This window comes from Diaporthe amygdali (assembly GCF_026229845.1).
Source record: "Diaporthe amygdali strain CAA958 chromosome Unknown NODE_3_length_2959817_cov_65_330692, whole genome shotgun sequence".
Lineage (NCBI taxonomy): Eukaryota > Fungi > Ascomycota > Sordariomycetes > Diaporthales > Diaporthaceae > Diaporthe > Diaporthe amygdali.
In genome coordinates, this window is record NW_026517023.1 from 779,580 (window position 1) to 803,124 (window position 23,545).

At 53.5% G+C, this 23,545-nt stretch overlaps 4 protein-coding genes across 4 annotated transcripts; 2 read left to right on the top strand and 2 right to left on the bottom strand.

Moving 5' to 3' along the window:
- Nucleotides 1-1,085: 1,085 nt before the first annotated feature.
- On the top strand, nt 1,086-15,279 carry J7T55_002641 (nonribosomal siderophore peptide synthase; the record flags this gene model as incomplete). Its single annotated transcript, XM_053137734.1, has 2 exons — nt 1,086-1,517; nt 1,582-15,279. 2 exons carry the CDS (start codon nt 1,086-1,088, stop codon nt 15,277-15,279), a joined length of 14,130 nt encoding a protein of 4,709 aa, XP_052998510.1.
- A 274-nt stretch (nt 15,280-15,553) lies between these two features.
- Nucleotides 15,554-16,760, bottom strand: J7T55_002642 (uncharacterized protein; the record flags this gene model as incomplete). Its single annotated transcript, XM_053137735.1, has 2 exons — nt 15,554-16,093; nt 16,149-16,760. The coding sequence occupies 2 exons, from the start codon at nt 16,758-16,760 to the stop codon at nt 15,554-15,556; spliced, it is 1,152 nt and encodes a 383-aa protein (XP_052998511.1).
- Nucleotides 16,761-17,877: 1,117 nt separating this feature from the next.
- J7T55_002643 (uncharacterized protein) lies at nt 17,878-19,104 on the top strand (the record flags this gene model as incomplete). The annotated part of the gene is made up of 1 exon (XM_053137737.1): nt 17,878-19,104. One exon carries the CDS (start codon nt 17,878-17,880, stop codon nt 19,102-19,104), a length of 1,227 nt encoding a protein of 408 aa, XP_052998512.1.
- An 842-nt stretch (nt 19,105-19,946) lies between these two features.
- J7T55_002644 (uncharacterized protein) lies at nt 19,947-23,396 on the bottom strand (the record flags this gene model as incomplete). Its single annotated transcript, XM_053137738.1, has 1 exon — nt 19,947-23,396. One exon carries the CDS (start codon nt 23,394-23,396, stop codon nt 19,947-19,949), a length of 3,450 nt encoding a protein of 1,149 aa, XP_052998513.1.
- Nucleotides 23,397-23,545: the final 149 nt, after the last annotated feature.

A 23,545-nucleotide genomic window follows, 5' to 3' on the forward strand; every position in this document is an offset into this window, starting at 1 on the left:
TTTGAGAAAAAGAGGGGTGAAATGTAACGCAATGCATTGATCGTCCGTCTGTGTTGACAAGTACGGATATCACATGTGAGACCCATTTCTCTCATGATGATTTTCAACGGTCTGACAATATAGTGCATCTTTATTGGCAACAGATCACCTACACCTCAAGTAGGAGACTTCACACAAGCTGCGGGAACGACAGCATGAGTTTCCCGCGACGAGACTGATCTCCTCTCAACAGGGGACGAAGAGTGACTTCCTCGCTCCTTGTTCAACGTTGTGATAGTGCGCAGTAGTCCAGGCACCAGCCAGGGATGCTGGCATATATCTCTTCGTCACAGCAACCCGCCATGGCCCTTGGCGCTGTCTCTTAATGCTTTTCCACCCACTAGAATCGTGATGACTGCGTCACTGGCTACCGATGCCGAATTCTAGAGCCAACCACAGTCTTTCTCACCAGCTCACTCACACCACTACACGTATACTCCTTCCACTTCTGATCGATCTCCGTTGCAACAGTAACTCTGAGGTTGCGCTGCTCGGCCACTATAATCTGATGCAATTCCTCTGCTAGCGCGGTACATTTCGATGACCACTGCCGGCTGCCATAGACCAGATCTTCTCGATGCCGGCAAACCCGGCAGCTCCTTGCCCAGAAAGACTGGTAGATGGCACCTTCGCGAGGTTGAGACCTATCGAAATCAGGCTGGCTGACTGGTCGCCTCACTGAACTAAATTGTTATGGCTGGGTTACCAGCGATGTCGGTGCATCGTCTTGCATACAATTTGATCACAAGTCGAAGACCCGAGATGATGGATCCCATATGCAACTCCCAGAATAAGACCCTGATCTGCGAACCCGTTGCATAGGATCTCGTTGGGTCATGTATGTACCGTAGCTTGGACGGTCTCTCCCACATGTATCTTTGTTCTGTTTTTCACCACCGAGCCTATACTATCCAGCCTGTGTGGCCATCGTCATCGGACGAAGACTACATGAAAGCTGCTTGACACCTCCATGACAGTACCGCGCTCATCGCCATCGCATCGCATCACGTCGATCCCGTCTTCATTTGCTGCACAAGATACCCATCATGACTTTTTCTCTACCCAGTCCTTTACCTGCGACGGTTTTCCCTCCGCTGACCAGCTTGGTCGTCACGCCCGATTCATCATCACGCTCATCAACATCCTATCGCGAGGAGCGTACAGTCAGATGCTGCGAGCTGCCCCAATCAGCCGCAGAAAACAAACCTCAAGAGCTCGCGTGCAGATATGCCGACTTCCTGCTGTCCTTGACTGGCGAAGATGAGGCCATCTTCATACTACACCATGCCAATCCCAGTCCACAGCGCTCACCTGAGACCCAAGATGCCAGTGTGGACTTACTCACCGCCAACCACGTTGTGTATGCGACCAGGGACCAGTCACAAGATTGCACGATCAACGTAGTTGAACGTCCCGAACAACAAATTGTGACCGATTTCGCCCTGGTTTTCGGCGAGGCACAATCAGAAGCTCTGAAGGTATGGTCTTAGTTCTCAGTCGCTAGTGACGGTCTTAATGACCCAAGACTGACGCAGTCTGAAGCCCTTCACAGCAATACTATATCAGAACTCTCTCACCATCAGCTTCGCAACTAAGCTCCTTCCCGTCTCATTTGAAGAAGTCTTGGTAGGTCAACTGCTGCGCTCACTTTTCCCGAATATGAAATTTGAGCATGAGCTACCACTCTCCGTGCTCAACTACCCACCGCTCACCACTTCTTTCCGCGGAAAAAATGCCGAGAACTCGCATGGATCGAATTCACTCCATGCTGAGTTTTTGGAAAGACTCAAGGAACATCCTGACCGGCCGGCTCTGGACTTCCTGCGTACACTTAACTCTGACAGTCAATCCGGTGAGCACGACATTTACACATACGCCGATTTAAATCGTTTGTCGTCGGAGCTAGCTGGCCACATTCTTCATCTCACCCAGTCCACCACCTTGAACTGCGGACACTTGATTGTCCCCGCATTCCTCTCAACCTCTCCCGAGTTATATATCTGCTGGCTGGCTGTTCTGAAAGCAGACTGCGCATTCTGCCCGCTCCCAACCGATGCGCCTCTGCAGAGACTTCAAGGCATCTTGGAGGAGACTTCAGCTACAGTCATCCTTGGCAGAGGACCTGCGCCGGACTCACTCTCTTCGCTTATCTCCTTGTCTGCAGAGCCTTCACGACAGTGGGTCGATGTGACAGCTTTCGTCAACAGCCGCCGCCACAGGAAAGACACTGCGCTAAGTGACCCAGCTCTCGGCCTCCCACCCGTCCGGGGCGAAGACTTGGCCTATGTGATGTACACCAGCGGCTCGACAGGCAAGCCCAAAGGCGTGCAAATAACCCACCAGTCCGCAGCATGCAGTATCTCCTCTCATCTGCAGCACGCACCGCGGCTCATCGACGGCAAGCCAATAAGATGGTTCCAGTTCGCGGCGCCGACGTTTGACCCATCGGTAATGGAGATTTTCGTCACACTCTCGGTGGGCGGGACGCTGTGCTTCTGCGAGCGAAGCATATCCCTTACGGACCCAGATTCAGCAATCACAGCCCTGTCTGCGACCATCACGATGGCGACGCCAAGCTACGCGGCGCTCCTCCGGCCCCGCAAGGTTACCACGCTCAAGCATCTGTGGACGATGGGCGAGACGCTCGGCCGCAAAGTAATCGAGAATTTCGCATCCGACTCATTCACAAGCCGGGATGCAGGAGACGTGCGCAACCTGCTCAACGCCTACGGCCCGACCGAGGGGAGTATCAACTGCACGGTGCAGGCGAGCTTCTCGGCCCGGCAGCGCGGGTCCATCATCGGCGGTGCGCTGCCGACTTGCTCGATGCTGGTACTGGACCCCGGATCGTGTAAAACCTGCCCTGTACCGCTCGGGTTCAACGGCGAGCTCGCCATCGGGGGCCCGCAGGTCAGCCCTGGATACCTCAACAGGCCAGAGCAGACGGCTGCGGCGTTCGTTGATAGTGCGACTTACGGTCGGCTATACCGCACTGGAGACCGGGCTCGCGTCGTCCAGGACCTGGATGGGAGCCTTGTGATCGACTTTCTCGGCCGCATTACTACTGATCAGGTAAAGCTAAGTGGGCGGCGGGTGGACTTGGGCGATATCGAGGCAGTCATCGCAGTTGTGCCAGACATTGTCGAGTGTGCTGCTGTAACACACCAGCAGCGTCAGGGCGAGAAGGGGAGTGAGCAGGTCGTGGTCTGCATTGTTCCCAGGGAAGGCTGGACCTCGGAGCAGATTTTGAAGGACTGTCAGGGAAAGGCAGACTCGCAGCTTCCGTCGTACATGCACCCGAAGCGATACTTCGTAACGGATGTTATGCCGCGATCCACAGCAGGCAAGATTGACCGGAGGACAATATCAAAGATTGTGGAGACGCCTGAATACCCTGGGTTCACCGAGCTCATACCTCCTGGCAGTAGCCTTCGAAATATCCCCTCCAGATGGCGAGAAACTGAGACCGATCCTAAAGTTTTAAGAATCCTGGCTGACATCAGTGGCATTCCTGGAGAGGAGATTAATCCTGATGTAAGCCTTCCTTGCATTGGTCTTGATAGCCTCCGTGCGGTGAAGTTTCTGCAACAGATCCGCGTACTAGGAATCAATAGCCTCACCATTAGTGACGTTCTTACATCGGGAACCGTTGCTGAGCTGGTCAGGCTCTGCACTGGGAGCAACGCAGTGGAGACTCAACCCAGCCTGTCCAGCGAACGAGAGGCAAGGGCAGCAAAATGGGTCGAATTCTTGCAGGATTACCGCAAAAAGCACCTGAAGTCATGTATTGAGTCACTCTCTTTGGATGAAGATGAGATTGAGACTATCTTGCCCACCACGTCGACGCAGGCTGGTACGCTCGCTAGCTTGTTGAGAAGTCAACAATCAGCCAGCAGCGGTGATACAGCGCCAATGAGCTATATTAACCACTCCGTCTACGAGATCACCCCTGGGCTCGACATGCACTTCGTGTTAGAAGTGTGGAAGGAAGGATTAACGCGAAACGAAATGCTGCGCACTGTCTTTGTCCAAGTCGACGAGGAAGTCTCACCCTTCGCTCAGTGTGTATTGTCGAAATCAAGCAAGCGCGCACTAATTGATGTGCGAGAGCTCACTGGTGACCACTTCGAAAACACCGTGCAAAAAGCTCTCAAGGATGCCGAGACAAGCATTACTCTCGAGAGGCCCGGTTTCCAAATTGCTCTTGTATCCGCTGCCGGAAAGGCCGCCATCGTCCTCAGCTTGGCACACTCGATCTTCGACGGCGGGTCTCTGCAGCTCATGGTCCAAGACATCGAGCGTGAGTTTCGTGGGAAGAATCCACTGCCGCGGACTTCCATTGCCGAAGCTACCGCCAGGCACTTCCTCGCAGATCGTGAGGCATCCGCTGCGCACTGGCGAAAAGAGCTGGACGGCAACTCGTCCGAGCCGTTCCCGTGCCTGCTGAGCCGCGTGCCCGGCAAGGATAAAGACCTGCCTGACCACGCTATCGTTGTCTTTGACCTGCACATCGACGATCTCCGCAACAAGGCACGACAGCTATCGTCATCTCCGCTTGCCGTCCTTCATGCTGCCTGGGCTCTGATCCTGCTCGCCTATACTGGGACCACAAGTGACGTGACTTTCGGCAGTGTCATGTCAGACCGCCTTCATGACGAGACAGCTCAATGTTTGGCACCTACATTCGTCACTGTTCCCATGAGGGTTTCTCTCCCGCTCATTAATACCAGCACCCCGGCCACTGTTGCAGAGGTCACTCAGAGACTTACCATAGCCAATATTGACTCCTTGAACTACCTGCACACGCCATTGTCGTCTGTGCTGAACGCCGAGGGTGGACTTCCGTACGACACTTTGTTTGCCTTCCAGGATTTCCCAGCTGACAATGCTTCCGACTGTGCTATGTACGCCAAAATTACGTACCCGCCAATGAAGAACGACTTCGCGGTCATGGTGGAGGTATGGCCAACTAAGTCCGGGAACATTGAATTAAAAGCTACGTATGACCGGAAGTTCCTCGACGCGGCAGCAGCAGATTGCATGATAAAGCAGTTGGACGCCGCTATCAGGTTCATACTTACCGCCCCAGAGGCATCGTTCCTGGAGGGCAAGACCCAAATGCCGGCCGATTTGCTGTCTGGTACACGAGCGGGATGGTCAGTAATGGAAGACGAAGAAATGATTCTTCACCGACCATTTGAATACAATGCTGCTGAAAATCCAGAGGATCTGGCACTGCTATTCCAATGGGACTTGGAGGACACCTCATCAGCTCAACAAATGACTTACCAGGAATTGAATCGGGCTGCAGAGGATCTAGCCCAAGTGCTACTCTCCAAGCTTGGAACACTCGAGAACAAGATTGTCCCGCTTTGCATGGAGAAGTGCCCTGAGTTATATATTGCTGTGCTCGGTGTTCTCAAGGCTGGCGGTGCCTGGTGTCCTGTTGACCCCTACTCGCCTCCCGCCAGACAACACGACATCATAAAGAGGGCCGGAGCCTCGGTGGTGCTAGTAGCTCATGCCATGAGCAGACTGGGCAATGAATCTGTTCCAGATGGTATCGAGACCCTCGACATCACATCCTGCTGGACGAAGTGGGACGTGAAGGACACATTTGACGGCCCTGTATTATTTCCCAACCACGAGCCCTCCAATATAGCATACCTGATATTCACATCCGGCACCACTGGCCCCCCGAAGGGAGTGCCCATCACCCACGCCGCAGCCGCAGCATCACACAAATCCATTAGCGAGGCGCTATGTCTCGACCCCCCACACATGGCTAGCCACCCGCTCCGCTATGTGCAATTTTCCCAATTCACCTTCGATGTCTTCGTCCAGGATCTCTTCTACACGTGGCGCTGCGGCGGGACGCTGGTCTGCGCGACACGCGAAATCACGATCGGGTCCTTCGCCCGCCTAGCCAACCTCACCCGCGCTACGCACTCGCACCTGACCCCCGCTTTCGCGGGGACCCTATCCCGCAGCGACTTTGAGACCTTGCGCGTGGTCACTATCTCAGGCGAGAAGCTGAGCCAGAGCGTCGCGGATGATTGGAGCGTCGACATGGTCGCGTATAATACCTATGGGCCAGCCGAGGGCGCCGTCACCTCCACTGTGCGGCAGTTTGGCACTGACGGCCCGAGGACGGATGTCCGCAGCTCGAATATTGGCTGGCCTTTGCCATCGATGGGCGTGTACATCATTGAGAACGGCCGCCCTGTCATGACGAACGCTACTGGTGAGCTGGTGCTTGCTGGTGTCCAGCTCGCTAAGGGGTACTGGTTGGCGCCGGAGACTAGTGCGTCCAAGATGGTGTACAACGAGGCCCTTGGGCAAAATATCTACCACACAGGTGATCTGTGTCGTCAGCTTGCGGATGGCAGCTTTGACTTCGTTGGCCGGAATGACGACTTGATCAAGATCGCCGGCCAGCGGGTTGAGTTGAGTGAGATCGCGCATGCGGTCCGCGATAGCCATCCTCTTATCAACCAGATCGAGGTTCTGTATCCCAAGCGGCTGGATTCCAATGAACGTATCCTGGTATGCTTCGTAGCAGCCAAGGCACTCGAAACTGCTGATCTAGCCGGGACAGTTGTACAAGATCAACGTGCGGCAGGAATCGCTGCGGCTGTGCTTGCACGTGCCGAGTCGCTTCTGCCCAAGCATATGGTGCCCGCCATCACATTGGTGTTGACTAAGATTCCACGTACACCTTCTGCAAAAGTCGACCGCAAGGAACTCGTACGTCTGTTGTCGAAGGTAGACATCCAGCAATGGGACAACGCATACAAGGGCAACCAAATAACCACGGTCTCGGCAGAGGAGTTACAATGGGTTGAGAAGAATGGACTGCTGATTGAAGCCGTTGCTGAGATCACAAGATTGCCGAGTGGTGATATCAAGTCTTCGAGTAGCCTCGCTGCGTTGGGCATTGACTCTATCAAGGCGATTCGTCTCACAGCCAAGCTCAGGTCTGCTGGGCACAAAGTCTCGGTGCTAGACATGTTCAAGTGTCGCAACTTGGGACAAGTTGCGACGTTGACTGTGGGCTCAGATGCTAAGTCCACTGAGATGACACGGGGTGACAGCCTAGAACGCGCCGAGGATTGGGTCGCATCACTGCTCAGCTTTCAGGAGAAGTGGTACGGACCAACCTGCCTATACCTGCAGAAAACCCGCTTTAAGGTCGCACCCACTAGCACTTCGCAGGAAGGTATGTTGACAGAGAGCATGCGGCAGCCTCTTTCCTACTGGGGTGTTCATTGCTATGAACTTAACCCAGAGGTTGATGTTGAGAAGTTGAAGGGCGCTTGGAACTCTACTGTCTCACAGACAGAGGCACTGCGCTCCGCGTTTGTTCCTATCGCTGCTCTTCCAGAGGCACCAATTGGTGAGAAGATCATGTCGACGTTCATTCAAGTCATATACCAGAAGTCAAGTCTCTCATGGTCAGAGGAACATGCAGATGATGGCAATATGGCCGAAGTGATCCGGACGAAACTGGCAAGTGTCGCTAAAGCACACCACAATGATGGATACTCACAGCCTCCGTGGCATATCATGCTTGTGAGCCAGGCTCAAAAGCGTTACATGGTGTTGAGCTTCCACCATGCGCTTTATGATGGCGAATCACTAGGCTTCATTGAGCGTGATGTCTTGGCGGCATATGATGATCTCAAGTCCGGCAATCGTAGATGCCAGCTGAGCCAGGCCTTGACACGAGCCACATTAGGTATCAACGAGGAGGAATCGACCGCTTTCTGGAGGCAGGAGCTGCAAGGCTTCGACAGCATCGAAGGTGGCAGACTCATGACCTCGAAGAAGCCCCATCCCTCGGGCTCCATCGTCCACAGGACACAAGAGATACAAATGAGCACTTCTAGCGAGGAGCTGACCCGGATCTCAGCCAAGATCGATGGCCTGTCCAAAACAACGGTCTTGCGTGTTGCATTTGGACAGATGCTAGCTGAGATAATGGAAAGCCCCGACGTACTCTATGCCGAGATCAAGTCGGACCGCGTGCTTGATTCGGGGCTAGAAGACGCAGTGGCTCCGCTCGTGTCTGTCATTCCCGTGCCTTTCAGGTCGATCGGCAGCCCGAGGGCTCTCATCAAGACGCAGCACCGGCTTTCAAGTGAGGGCCTGCGCAACAGATTCGTGCGTACCAGCGTGATACGGAGTTTGACGGGCAAGTCTGTGTCCGAACCACTCTATCCTGCCGTGTTCGTGTTCCACCCTCACTCGGGCATGAACGAAAATGCAACGAAGAATCTATGGGCCCGCATGGATGACTTTGTTGACATCGCAGTTGAGCACCCTCTTGCTCTAAATGCCTTTGAGAAGGGTGATGGAACGACAACCCTAGCATTCTCTGTCGACGAGACGACCATGAGTGCAACCCAACAGGATGTTTTCCTACGACAGATCGATGCCCTCGTATCCGCACTTGTTTCTCATCCAGATGAAGAAGACATTAGTAACTTGACCGAACTCTTCCCGCGGGAGCTGCAGTCCATTTCTACCCCGCGCAAGAGCGATGGCTGCCCTGCAAACCACATGCCAACTGTGTGGCTCGAGGAATACGCCCGTGAGCACCCCGAATGGAACGCCGTCGAAGTCGCCTCTGTGATTAATGACGAGGGCGCCGAAACATTATCCTGGACTTATGCTGAACTGGACAAGCGGTCGAATCAAGTTGCTTCATTCATCTTATCACATGGCGTTTCTTCGAAAATGATCGGCATGTGCCTCGAGAACACGCTCATCTCGTTCGCTGTCCTCGCTGGCATCATGAAGTCAGGAAATGTCTACGTGCCCATCGAAAAGGACCTTCCGCAGGAAAGGAAGATGTTTCTCCTACATGATAGTGACGCGCCTATGCTATTCACATCTGGCAGTCTTTTCGACCGCACTTCAATGCACAACGTTGAATACATCATCGATGTTGAGGATCCGGTATTCCTGCAAGCCCTAGATGCGGAGCTGGATACTCCTCTTTGCAAAGAAATTGACCTCGACGGGAACTCCTATCTTCTGTACACATCCGGATCCACGGGAAAGCCCAAGGGCGTGTGCGTGAGTCGCCGCAACCTCAGCTCCTTCTTGGAGGGCCAGAAACACCTCATTTGCACGGAGGTACCATCAACCCCGGGTTTGGCCGGCAAGGGCAAGTATCTCTGTCTTGCAAGCCGAGCCTTTGATGTACACTTGGGGGAGACATTTCTGGCCTGGCGCCACGGCCTATGTGCCGTTACCGCGTCGAGGACGATGCTGCTTGACGACTTGGAGCTCGCCCTGCGGAATCTGCATGTCACCCATGCTAGCTTTGTGCCTTCGCTGCTAGATCAGACCGGGCTGCGGCCTGAGGATGTCCCAGACCTACGCTTTCTAGGCGTTGGGGGCGAGAAGATGACGCCGCGTACACAGTCGATCTGGGCGGCGCCGAGTCCTGGCTCTGGGGAGGACGCGGGCCACCAAGTGTCCCTGATCAACGCGTATGGACCGACAGAGGCAACCATTGGGTGTTGCTCTGGGAGGCTGTACAAGGACTCGGAAACGCAGAATATCGGAACTCCAGTCGGGGATTGTGCAGCTCATATCTTGATTCCCGGCGCCTTTGTTCACGTGAAGAGAGGCATGCCGGGCGAGCTGTGCTTCACTGGCAGCTTCATCGCCAACGGGTATCACAACCGCCCTGACGCGACGGGCTTTGTTGATGACTTCCATGGGGAGAAGATGTACCGCACTGGCGACATTGTGGCGCTCATGCCTGACGATACGATCTACTTTCTCGGCCGGAAGGATGACCAGGTCAAGGTCCGCGGACAGCGTCTCGAGCTTGGTGAGGTATCTGAGGCTATTCGTGCTGCTGCATCTGAGGCTGCTCAATGGGAGCACGGAAAGATTGACGTGCAGACCTTGCTGCTCAAGCACCCCGACTTCATGCGTCAGCAACTTGTTTCTTTCGTCGCTGCGGCGGGTGCTTCCAAAAAGTTCAAGAGTGGCGAGCCGCCTCTTTTCCTCGAGGATGAATTTGCGCAATGCAATGACGCGTTGAGGCCAATTGTCCAGCGGACACATCCTGCCTACATGGTCCCTGACCTGGTGGTGCCGGTTTCCTACATGCCTTTGACTCAGACGTCTGCCAAGGCCGATACGAAGCTCCTTAAGAGCCTTTTCTTCTCTGCCCCTGCGGCTCAGCTATTTGGTGGACATCACGGCCGAGCCCAGATCGCTGACGTGGACAATCCCAGCGTGAGACAGCTCACGCCTCAAGAGCATACCGTCGTGGAAATAGCCCAGAGCTTCGCCTCCACAAACCCAAACGGGCTGGTTATCCGCCCCGACACGACCATATTCCAGCTCGGCATCGACAGCCTTGGTGCGATCAGCGTATATGCACGCATGAAGAAGTTGGGATATGAGTGTTCCGTGGCCACTATCCTCAGCGGCGCGACGATCGAGCAGCTCGCCGCGCTGCCCATGAAGCACCGCTCAAGCAAGTCGGAAGGGTCCAGCTCTGCATCGCCTGTATTGACCGGGACAAACACGCCCTTGACTGACCTGGGTGAGTCGATTTTGCTCGATACAAAGGTGCTTGCAGGTTTGGACTCGGCCAGTGTTGCAACAATACGGCCTTGTCTCCCTCTCCAGGAAGTTCTCATTGCACAATCCATGGACAGAGAGGATGAGAATGATGCGCCCTACGTAAATCACATCACTTTTGATCTCCCAAAGGATATCGATATCGCACGTCTCATCAACGCCTGGGACAAAGTCATCGCGACCAACGAGATACTGCGCACATGCTTCAGACACTCTGACAAAGGCTTCATGCAAGTTGTGCTCAAACCTGAGGCCGTTCCACTCAGTTGGTGCCAATCCAAGAAAGGTGATCTCAAGTCACTGCAGGAATCGCTGTCTCGTGAGATCGTCAAGAACATCGAGTCCCAACCGCCTATTCGACTCGCTTGGGTGTCTCCTGAGAATGTCCTCCTCGTGTCTTTGCACCATGCTGTCTATGACGGCGAGTCACTACCAATGATCTTGGACGACGTCAAGGCAGTTTATCTCCATGGCTCAGCAACGCCCCGACCAGTCATCGGCACTCTCGTGGACTTCATTTCGCACGAACGAGTCAATTCATACGAGGCCACGAAGAAATTTTGGACCAATCTACTTGCAGGCTGGACACCCACCGAGCTTGCCACCGGTCCCATATCGGTCACCGCAGACAGGGCTAAGCCCACCATCATTGCCCGCACTTTCGCCCGCCCCCTCAGCGCCCTGGAACAGGACTGCGCCAAGCAGTCTCTGACCCTGCCAGCCCTGCTTCAGGGCATATTTGGTGTTTGTCTGGCACAGTCGCGCACTCACGGCGCAGCAACCTTCGGCGCAGTCTTCTCAGGCCGCAGCGTAACTGTCGAGGGCGTGGAGCGCATGATGGCGCCGTGCATTGTCACGCTACCGCAACGTGTCAACCTTCGCAATGTTGAAAATGTGGCTAATGCGGTTTTTGCGTCTCAAAAAGCTGGCTTTGAAACACTCAAATACCTGCACACTGCTACCAGGGACATCCAGTCGTGGGTTGAAGCGGATCAACCGCTTTTCGATGCTATATACTCCTTTTCTAGGAATTCAAAGCAAGATGATGGTGAGGATGGCGAATTTTGGAAGGAAAGGGATAGTCAGATGATGTTGGACTATGCTCTGGCTGTGGAGGCTGAGGCAGATACCCAGCAGGGCAAGCTAGTCATTCGCGCGGGCTTCACACCTGCATTCGGATCATCGCTTCAAGCGGACACTTGGTTGGAAAAGATCGAGGTTCTGGTTGGGTCGGTGTTGAGAGGCGAGAGCACACCTGTTGGCGAATACCCGGAACCAAGTTCTGCTCCAGAACCAATTACCGGCGGAGATCCTGACGAAGGAGACTGGACGCCTTTGGAGGGCAAGATCAGGGAGGCTGTTGCGACTTTCTGCAAAATCTCTGCTTCGGGCATCGCCAAATCGACTTCTTTCATCCACATGGGTATTGACTCGGTCACTGCCATTCCCTTTTCAAGAAAACTACGTGAGAAGGAAGTCAAGGCTACGGCTTCGCAGGTGATCCGCGCGCGATGCATCGGGACACTGGCACAACAATTAGAGGCCAAGAGGACAGCCAAGGATGAGACAGAGTCACCTGCTGAGCCAAAGGTTGCGCAGCTCCAGCTCACTGTCAACTGTAAGACATGGTCGGATGGAGACGAGATTGAGACTTTGTACCCCTGCACACCTCTGCAGGCTGGCATGCTCAGCTTAACACTTGCTGCTGACCCTCGGCTTTACTCTCATCACCACGCTGTCATTCTGTCCGACAAGGTTGACGCTGAGCGTCTGAGGCAAGCCTGCACGAATCTGGCGGGGAAAAATGATATCCTGCGAACGACTTTCCACTGGCATTCTGGCGTCGAGCCGCGCTGGGTTGGTGCTGTTCACAAGAAGCCCCTGATCCGCTGGGACGTGGTCAAGACTTCTAACGTCGGCGAAGCCCTGAACCATTTAGACAGACAGACGAAATTCCTTGCTCACTCCGACTTCGAGTTTCCGCCAGTCAAAATGACACTTATACAGGATGGCTCAAAGGCCGTGCTCGTCATCTCCATGCACCATGTCACCTACGATGGCATGTCTGTGCCATTCCTATTCGAGGATTTGCGACGTGCATACCTCTCGCAGCCGAGAATCGAGCGGCCGCCGTTTTCCGAAGCAGCCCTCAGCATTACTAAAAGCATCAAGGCGGCAACTGATTTTTGGACTCGCCAAATTCAAGGATATCAAGGCGTCGAGATCCCACTTAGCGACGTCGAACGCAAGATCACCACTCTGACAGCCCAGACTCTTTCCATCTCGTTTGACGCATCCAAGCATCAGCTTGTTGTCTCGGATATCGCACTACTGTCGTTCTCCAAGGCTCTCAGCTGCCTCCTCGGCACTCGCGACCTCGTCTTCGGCCAGGTCGTCTCAGGCCGCAACATCGCCGTGGAGGGCGCAGATGCCATCTTGGGCCCAATGTTCAATACCATCCCTTTTCGAATGCGTCTTTCGCAAGCCATTGAGTCTAATGGTGATGCTTTGGAGCAGATTCGTAGGATCTCTGAAGAAGCCATCGATTTCCAACATGCATCACTCGCCGAGGTGCAGAAAGCGTGGAGGCAGCAGGCAGGAGGCATCGCGGCAGCAAATTTATTCGACAGCCTCTTTGTGTTTCAAAAGACAGGAGGTCTCGCCGGTGAAGATGAGACTGAGCCTCTTTGGACTCCGTACGAAGGTGAAGCAGGCGAACAGGCCCCTGCAGAATATGCCATGAACTTCGAAGTCGAGCAGACTGAGACGGGTGCCTTCATCAAAACTTATTCCAAGCTGAGCAGCGACCGTCTAGCTGCGTTCTTGGATGATTTCAAGTCATCATTCGAGGATATCGTCTCCAACCCGGACGGACTTGTCCTGGATACGCCTAAGTCTCTGTCACAGGTCCCTCTCGCGCTGATCCATACAGCAGCAAACAGATCCACAAGAACAACTTTTGACCAGGCTGCAACTGAACAATACAGTTCTGTCCTCATCCAGGCTCTCGCTGATATTGGCAACATCTCTCCCGACCAGCTCACTCTCGATAGCAGCATCTTCTCCCTAGGCCTTGACTCAATCAGCGCCATCACAGTTGTATCTGCCTGCAAGCGCAAAGGCGTGAAGCTTAGTGTCGCTGATATCATCCAAGGCATTACCATTGGAAGGATCTGCGAGCTAGCTCACGCCAAAGCCACCAAGCCAGCTAAGCCTGCCAGCGAAACTGTGTCCATAGAGCCGCTCCTTGATGAAGATACGAAACGAGCTGCACTCTCCAAGTTAGGCCTCGAGCAAAATGATGTGGAGGATGTACTACCTGTACTGTCCGGCCAAGAGTATCATCTTGCTGCGTGGCTCAAGTCAGGCAGGACCATGTACGAACCGTCCTGGGTGTTCCGCACCTCACACTCAATCGATGAGGATCGCCTGCGGGAGGCGTGGACCATACTCCGGCGAGAGCATACAATTTTGCGGTCAAGCTTCGTAGCTGTCGGCCCAGACCGTGCCGTCCAAGTCGTCTGTGTTCCAACAACAATCGGCAACGGCAAGCTGAACTTCTTTGTGTCCGAAGCAGGTCCAGAAGGGCTCGAGACGAGTGCTAAGAACATTGTTCGTGGCATCGCGGGCAGTCCATCAGACCTTTACACGCCTCCTGTCAAGCTGCACCTCGTCCGCGGCGGGATTGCGGGGGACGCAGTGCTAGTGACAATACATCATGCAGCATACGACGCCTGGACTATGGTTCGCTTCGTTGGTCAACTTGAAGCCCTATATATGGGCAAGCAAGTTCCCACCGCATCACCGTTTTCTGATTTTATACGCCATACCATCTCAGATAAAGACACTACCAACCTCGACTTTTGGCAACAGCATCTTGACGGCGCGGAGCCAACCACCATCACCGCAGCACGCGAGCTCGACGCCCCAAACTCCAAGAAACAGACTTTCATCATCGTCCACGGCACAAAAGTCGATGCCGCCGTTCTAGAAGCTACAGCGCACAAGCACGGCGCGACGCCGCAGAGCCTGCTGGTGCTCGCATTCGCGCGGCACCTAAGCCGCGCCACGGGGACAAGCCAGCCCATATTCGGCATGTTCCATCTGGGGCGGTCGGGCACCTTCGAGGGGATCAACGACGTGTACGGTCCCACGATCAACATGCTGCCGTTCAGCGGGCCGGCCTCGGGCTCGGATGTCGCTGCGCTGCTCACGCTGACGCAGAGTGCCATGGCTGCGCGTGTGCCATATGAGCAGAGCCGGCTGAGGGATGTTTTGGCGGCGACTGGTGCTCGGTTTAATACAGGGTTGAATATTTTGTGGAATGATGCGCTCATACTCACCAAGGACAAGGAGCAGGCGGCACTGTTGAGGCCGTTTGAGATCGGCGTGCCGACAGACTACTCCTCTCCAATTGCGATAGAGGGTCATACTGCTGTAGATGAGCTGGATACTTCTTGGCTCCCGGCAGAAAGCTTGTTTGTTGATGTTGGACCGAACAGGCAGACAGGATACATTGACTTCGGAGTACGATGTGATGCTACAATCTTTGATGAGAAGCAGTTGAGAGACTTCATGGAGGGCTTTGAGGATGAGATCAGAGATGTTGTGAGGAAACTGAATGGTTAGACCTTTGAGGAGAACAAGTTCTCGCAAAATAATAATAGGGGGGGGATGTGCATATTAGACAGATATCGAGCATTTTGGGTGTGCATTCAATGCTAAATGTTTACAATATTTGGGTTTAGCTTCCGCCACCGGCTTCTTCAATTAGTCCCCTTTAACATATACTTGGATTTATCTTCAACCGCCTTACTCAACAAAGACTGCTTGGTATACTCTTCATCGTTTTAATGAGGGGGAATCTTATCATGTCATTTCCCGGTGCGACCAGTCGGTCGACTTAGTTCGAAATCTCATACTCGCGTTTACCTTCTGTGCAAAAGAGCACGACTGTGGCACCTTGGGTGATACCGAGTTCATCCCGTGCCTCCGAGCATGCCTTCCGCAGGGCTGCCAAGGTAGCAGCACCACACGGCCCTGGCTGCAGGGCCATCGTCGACAGCTCATCTACAGCCGCGTGTGCCTCTTGATCAGTGACAGTGACATCGGCATCAACACCAGCAGCGAGGGCGGGCCAAGCCGTCGATGAGACTGTACCGCAGTTCATGCCGCACATGATGGAGTCCGCGGTCTCAACGCTGGTCATCTGGCCTGCTTCCAGCGATGCTCTCAAGCACGCCGCACTGGTTGGCTCAACTGTTATGACTGACGCCCTGGATTGGTGGCCAGAAGGGGCTTTCTTGTAGTGTTGGGTGACAGCATGGGCTATTGAGCCAACGCCCACAGGGATGAAGGCGTGCGTGGCTGACTTTCCCCCTGTGGCCTCTTGGATTTGCAGATCGGACTCATTTAGCATCGTGCTGTACCCCTCAACTACCCACTGCAGCAATGTTAGCAAGATCAAATTGACGGAGGGGTGGGCATGAACAGCGTACGCCGGGAATCTTGTGATACCCTTCCCAACCCATGTCCATGGTCAGTATGGCGCCTGGGTTGCTTTCTGATTCCCTCCTAGCGGCATCAACGCCGTCGTCGTAGCTACCATCTACCACCACCAACTCGGCACCCTCGGACCTAACACGCGCCCGCGTCGTCTCGGGCATGAAGCTCGGGACGAAGATATTCACCGGGATGCCGATATACTTGGCCATACGGGCGACAGCGCGGCCCCAATTGCCTTCTGTGCAGGTCACAAGGCTAATTTCTTCGGCTCTTGCCATTGTCCCCAGGCGAGCCCAGAATTCACCACCCTGATTGTCGTGCATGAATGCGACCGGGTCTAGATGCAGTCTTTCCGAAATGGCCCTGAATACGGCCCATGATGCGCCAAGAATTTTGAAGGACGGCAGGCCGAAGCGGTTGGACTCGTCTTTGACGAAGACATGGCCGAGTTGTAGCTCCTTGGCCAGCTGGGGCAGCGTGTGCAACGGCGTCTTCTCATAGTGAGGCAGGTTCTGATGAAAAGCAAGGACTTGGGACGCCACAGTGGGACTCTGGCCGTTGATGACCGTTTCCGCCGCTGACTTGTTCAAGAAAACTGGGCTCATTTCGTGATAGGTTTGATGTTCAACGGAAAAGCAGTCGGTAGTACAACGGCCAACTGTCGCGCCAGTCCGGGAAGACTGGCTTTGGATGTGGCTTGGGCTGGAGCGGCTTAAGCAAGACCCGTGTCCGAGCTTTTCCGTAGACTATACGGACTTGGGATAGTAAGACAGACTATGAGAGCTACCGATGGAATGAAATTATGGAAGACAAAGGACAGTTCCGTTTAGTCTTTTGGATCGAGGCGGCTCACGCGAATAGATCGACGGTACTAGCCGACAACGCAGCCCCGAGCCCCGAGCACCGGCTGAAACTGGAGCTACCGAAGCGCGATGTAGAGAGATCGGAATTTTGCAAAGGACCAATTGCGCCTAGACAGCAGGACAGATAATGAAAGAGTTGCCGGTTTCACTGGAGTTCAGGTGACAAGATGGCTTCGAAAAGGGGGAGCGCAAAGGAATCCAGACGTGCACCTCTGCTGAGGGGCGGTAAGCGGCCAATACCCGACTCCGGCCCGGCCCGGATGAGTCCGGGAGGACACGGTCCAGAGCCGGACATATTGCCAGCGGACCGTGACCGACATGCCCGTTCGACGTCCGGAAATAGAAAAGACTAGCGATAATGTATATGAGCACAGCAAAGAGTGCAGTTCTAGAACAGATCTGCTAAGCCTTGTTTCTGTGGAGACATTTTCATTTCTGTGCATGTGCTGGGCACTGTCATGGTATGTTTGTCCTGGTTTGTTTGATCCGTGCAAAAGCGATCGGAACTGACCCGTATGGCTTACAATTTCTGGTGCCGAGCTGCATTTTTGGACTGCTCCTGTGCAGAATGCAGTGGTGTCCTGAATCGGGTATCTGTTGGTATGCGTGTGCTATAAATAGAGCAAAATTACGCGTCGAAGACCTTGCCGTTGTGGGTTAGGTGTGTGCTACTGCGCCTGGTTCTTGGCGGTCTGCTTGACCCTAACATGAAGCATATAAACACCGGGTGCCCTCGTATAACTTGGCCGTCCGGTACGAACCGTCATTTGAGCATTCTGCTTCACATTCCCCCGGCGTTGGCAACGACGACTATAAACTTCTGGGTTCTCGGATCTGGTTTGAGCAGCAACGGCCCGTGATGTCAGAGCGGACGCCGACGGTGATACGCAGGCCACACAAGAAGGCCAGAACCGGCTGCACACTCTGCAAGAAGCGCCGCGTCAAGGTCAGTAGAAATGAATCAAAGACGGCGGGTAGCCAAGTGAGAATCCTAATGGATCGGCAGTGTGGAGAAGAGAAGCCGCAATGCACGAATTGCCGCATCCACAGCGCCACGTGCGTTTATGAGGTGGTCAAGTCACGCCGCTCATCGCCGAAAGCCCCGGCGCCGGGGCCGGCCACCCCGAGCAGCCAGGGGGATTTTCCTCTGTATACCCTGGAACACATGGAGTTACTACACCATTACACCGCATCGACGGCCCTGACATTATCCTCTACTGCAGAGGTGAGAGAGGTGTGGCAGAATCGCGTTCCCCGGCTCGCACTGCATGCAGATTATGTGCTGCATGCGTTGTTGGCCCTATCCGCGCTTCATCTTGCCCAAATACGACCAGAATCTAGGCAATCTTACTGGGCCACGGGCGTTCACTTATATCAAGAAGCACTTGGCAAGGCTCAAGCGGAAATGGAGCATGTTACTGCGAAGAATTGCACGGAGCTCTACATATTCTCGACAATGACGTGCTTCTACTCCTTGGCTCAGAACTGCGAGCTCGCAAGACGTTTGGACCAAGGGGAGAACGTTGATGACGAGGAGATGGACCTTCTCAGCTGGGTCTTTCTTCTTCGAGGCAACAGGGCACTGATTCTGCCGCCTCATGGAATAGTCCTACACACAGGAGTGCTAGCGCCTATGTTCGAGGCAGGTGGAAAACGCGCTACCAAGCTCCGGGCTTACTCTACACCTGATAAAGGATCTATCATGGAAGAGCTGTGCGATATAGTCCCCGATGACGCAGAACAGGCGATTTACAGAGATGCCGTCCAGCATCTTCAGCAGGCGTTCCATGCCGTCTATAATCAACCAGGCGGGGACATCCAGACAACAGAACTTTTTGTCTGGGTTTTTGAGGTATCAGATGAGTACATGGAAAGGCTCAAAAGAGAAGAAGGGCCTGCCCTGGCCATCTTCATCTGCTACTCGCTTCTCGTGGGTAACTTCAAGGGGAGATGGTGGTCAGAGGGGTGGGGCGAGTGGGTATCGGGCCGCTTACGTGCCAGACTGCTCGATGGAGAGCGGAAATTTTCAGACAAGCTTATGGAGTTGCTCGCTGGAGCGAATGACGACAGACTCGATGCTGCATGAACAGCCACTCTGTGGGCTGAGAGCAAGGACGGATCAATACGAATATCCGTATTCTCAATGCGAATGAAGAAGTGAAGCTAACGGCTGTGAAGTCACTGCCAACTGTGGCAATTGAATTAAGCGAATTTGCAAGTCTTTCTATCACAAATACCTGAGTTCGGGGGATCGGAATCATTTAGGAGTATCAGTTTTACTGGGTTCCACAACGCTATCGATTGATGATATTGAAGATCCACACCGCCTCGTACCGACTCGTACCAGGCTCGAATACATCTCGCTTTGGCGTTCAACAAAAAGCTCCACCTGCCTTCGTTGTGAGTAGCAAGAGTGGATCAACCCCGCTTCTACATTACGTGTATTCAGTATATGTTCCTAAATCATGCATACTTGGGCTCTGTCTACGACATGACCGAATACAAACCTGTGGGAGGTTGATTTCGAAGCCTCCAAAAGACCGGGTTCAGAAGGAGTCTCCTGCAAATCTAGGTCGCTTTGAATAAACACTGCTGCTCCCTCCGCTGCCACCACAGAACCTCACCCCTGTAACCCTTCTGCAAACCCATCTTGCTTTGCTCCCAGTTCCACATCCTTGTGCCAGATTTTGCCTTTTCAGCCCTTCGAGTGTACTTTGAGAAAAAGGAGGAAGAAGAATGAAATAGAAGAAGTCACTGCGGTCCTGGGCATCCGCCACACTGATAAACGAGCAATTATAACCCCCTATTTATAGCCTAGCCTCAATTTACCAAGGCTCCTTTACGATATGCATCCTACAGACTTTATGAGAAAGAAGATCTTGCTTTAGTGCATTTACCTTCTATTCTGCGGTCTCTTCCCATAGCCTCTTAGTAAAGACTCTGTTCCTCCTCGCTTTCACGCGACATCGTTTCGGCTACCCCTGGAGAATGAGATGCCCAACTTTCCATGTTGTGTGGCTGACCAGCATGCCCTTGCGACTGGGCAGCCTGCGTGTTACTGGAGTATAGTGATCCAGCATGGGGCATATCATAGCCTGTGTTGTGCTGTGGAGTTGAGACTGTACTGTACACAGGTGGCATCGCCGCCGAGGCAGGACTGAAAGGATTGCCCTGGCCCATCGTGGTGTTTGGCTGCATTTGCCGGGTTTGGGCTTGCGCATGGAACGCAGCGGGGATAAATTGAGGCTTCGGGTCAGCGGCTTGTTGCGGGGGCATGTTCTGATGTGGCATGTAAGAAGGCCCCTGTGGGCCACCCTCGTGTTGTGCAAGATTTCTGGGCGTGACGGGAGTGCGAGGAAATGACCCTCCCTGCGGGTGGGCCGGCATGTACGATGATGCGAATGAATAACCCCCGTGGCCCGCCGATGCCGCCGCGGGCGGCTCACCAAAGACGTCCGGGACGGTCTGCTGAGTGCTCGGTGCAGAAGCCTGAGGGAACCGATTGTTTCGCATGTGGTCAGACCTCTCCCCAAGTAGGTGTGAGAGGTCGGCATCTGTCCAGCCTCTTGTCTCACGCATATACTTGTCGAAGTTCTGCGTCGCATGTTGGACTTTCTTGAACAAGCTACTGTCCAGAATTGGCGCGCCTTGGAGATTGTCTTCTGGACTGGAGCTGGCCTGTGACTGCGTGGCGAAATGATAATAAGCCAGACCGGATGCGATCTGGAAGGCGTTGCGAATTTGACGGCCATTCCAGCGTCCTAAAGAATCCACGGGGTTATTGTAATGTTCTTCTGCGAACCTAATTATATCATCCTCTTTGATTATAAGTTCAGGCTTCGCAGTGAGCTCAGACCTTTGGCGCTCGATGTCGCGGAGCTTGTTGATATTCAGTCGAAAGATTTCTCGCGTCTGCGTTAGATCCAGTGGGGGATAATATAGTGATAGATGAATCCTGGACTTAAATGCCTCATCGATAGTACCAACACGATTGGTTGTCAAGAATAGCAAGCCGTTGTAGTATTCTAAAACTCGCAGAAACACTGATACGAGGGCGTTTCGCTTCATGTCGAACCTTGACCGTTGAGAGAGGAATACATCAGCCTCATCGAGAAGCAGAACACAGTCCCACTTGTGTGCCAGACGAAACATATCTGTCAGCGAAGATTCTACTTCCGAAGCAGTAAGTCCTAGATCTCCACAAGTAATCGCGAACAAAGGCTTGTTGTTCTCCATCGCCACAGCTTCAGCTGTTGCTGTTTTGCCCACCCCAGGGGCTCCATGAAGCAGTAGTACTAGACCTTTGCCTTTGCCTTGAATCAGATCTTGACTTAAGCCTTCAATTGCATTGCTCGAGTAAAGACGTTCGAGCTCTTTCTTCTGGAAATGCGAACTGACAAGCCCACGAACAATGTCCTTATAGTCTTTCCATATCATCAGCCGCGCGAAGACCCCCTCCTCCCTGAGGATAGGTCTCAGATAATTGACATCTACTGCTACGAACTTGCGTTCGCGTAGCGTGTAGGCAAATAAGCGTTTTGGTAACAGAGCAATATCTTCATCGCGTAGGTCCGTAAAGTTGTAGCCAGTGCGCTCCCACCGAGAGCCTTTGGACCGATTCAGCAGGAAGAGATCGTTATTCAAGATGTTGTCGCGGCGCTTTCGTATGTCGATGCCATCATCATACTGAATGAGTTCCGGAATTGAGTACAAGAGCTTGCTTCTGGATTTGTCGTTCCAGATTTGCATCGGCCAGCCATCAAGCTTGGTTTCGAGTGGCGAAGCTTTCGAGATGCTTGGTTTGTGAAACTTCGGTCTCCACCTTGGATTCGCCCTGAACGCCTCGTCCAGATCGATTATGACCTGACTCTCAATGAATTCAGCCAGAACAGGATGAGTTGCCTGCTTTTTCTTGCGCTGTTCGCCCTCAGAATCGCTGTCGCTGTCTTCCTGTGGATTCACAGCCAGCGACCAATTATTGTAAGCCAGATTACGCTCGCTCAAGGCATTCTGGTATCGAAGACCTTGCTCCTTCATTGTCCCCAGTAGTTGTTCATGATTCTCAACAAAGCGCAGCGGATAGGCATCCAAAGATTGGATGTCTCGTTCCCCCGGAAAGGCCTCGATGTCGAATTTGCGGCGCACCGCACCATAAGAAGAACCATCGTGCCCAATGTGGTAGCAGAAGAGTGTGAAAGACGTGTCGGTATCGACATCAAATCCGTCACTCGGTTGCCCCTGCCATGGTGGGTAGTATGAGAGAAAAGGCTCCGGGCCTTTAACGCGATAAATGCGCCAGATGTCCTGGTAGCTATCGTTCTCTCCCCTCGTAATTGGGGCAAATACCAAGCCGCCTACATCGTACAAGCACCACAAGTCATGAAATGCAACTTTTCGTGCCTCGGCACCCTTCAGAAAGTTGTAGTGCGGCATGATTTCCTTATCAACGAATTCAACATAGCATCTCATATCTCGCAGAGCTTCAATGCTGTCCATGATTTGGTTCATCCTTTCTGTTGTGCTGTCGTCCTCAGATTTGACAGAGCTGATGTCGTCATCATCGGTCTCGTTTGTCTTTCCAGCCTCGAAACTGCAATCCTCGGCTGACTGGTCAGATATTGCTGGTCGATCAGCCGGTGGCGCATCGTGTATCCTGATAGTTTCAGTTTGTGACCCTGCATTTGGTACTCTGTTTATTCCGGAATCTTGGTCGTCCTGCTCGTGTTCCTTCTGGCTCCACTTCTTCTCAAGAAGAGTCAGGATCTCTTTCATTCTCGGCTGAAAATAGATAAGAGGCCTGAAAGGACGGAAGAACGTTCGATAGCGATAACGACGGCGCGGCTCCCCAAGAAGCCTTTGCAGATAGCCAAGAACAGGCATAGACTGAATCCTCACACGATGGATGAACATGTCGTCAGACCTTGAAGATACCTCCGTCGTTGGACCCAAACGTCGCTGCTTGGAGAACGAGGATGCCCACCTCCAATTTTCGTCTGTACGTCTCCATTCGTCGAACAATAGATCCTGCGATGCAAGCCATGCATATTGGGCAGAATGATTGAGGCCCCGCCTTCTTTCGTCTTCGGCTCGTATTTGGGCTCCTATGTTTGGCGGGCCTACTAGCACCTCAACGGCGTAGCCAGGCTTGTCGTCTTCGTAGCTGTTTTTGAAATGCTCCAAATCAAGCTTCATTACTTCGGGCAGCTTCGGACGCCATCTAGCTTCAATAGAGCGGCGGTACTTCAGGATTCTCTCGCGCCGCTGTTCTGGAGTTTCGATGGGAATACCAGGTGGCGGAGGAACGGGCATCGGAGGTGGAAAGCCTCCTGGAGGACGAGGAGGGGGCATTGGCCGGCGTCCATATGCCGAATGTTTCATATCTAACCTGATAATTCAGCGACTTGGAGAACGATGAAACGAAGCTTACGATGTCAGTAAGTGGGAAGCCTGCTCGTGGCGATCAATGGTTGTGAATGCCATGAGAACGAGGGAGAATAAAAGGCGAGTAGGGCGGGGACCCAGATACC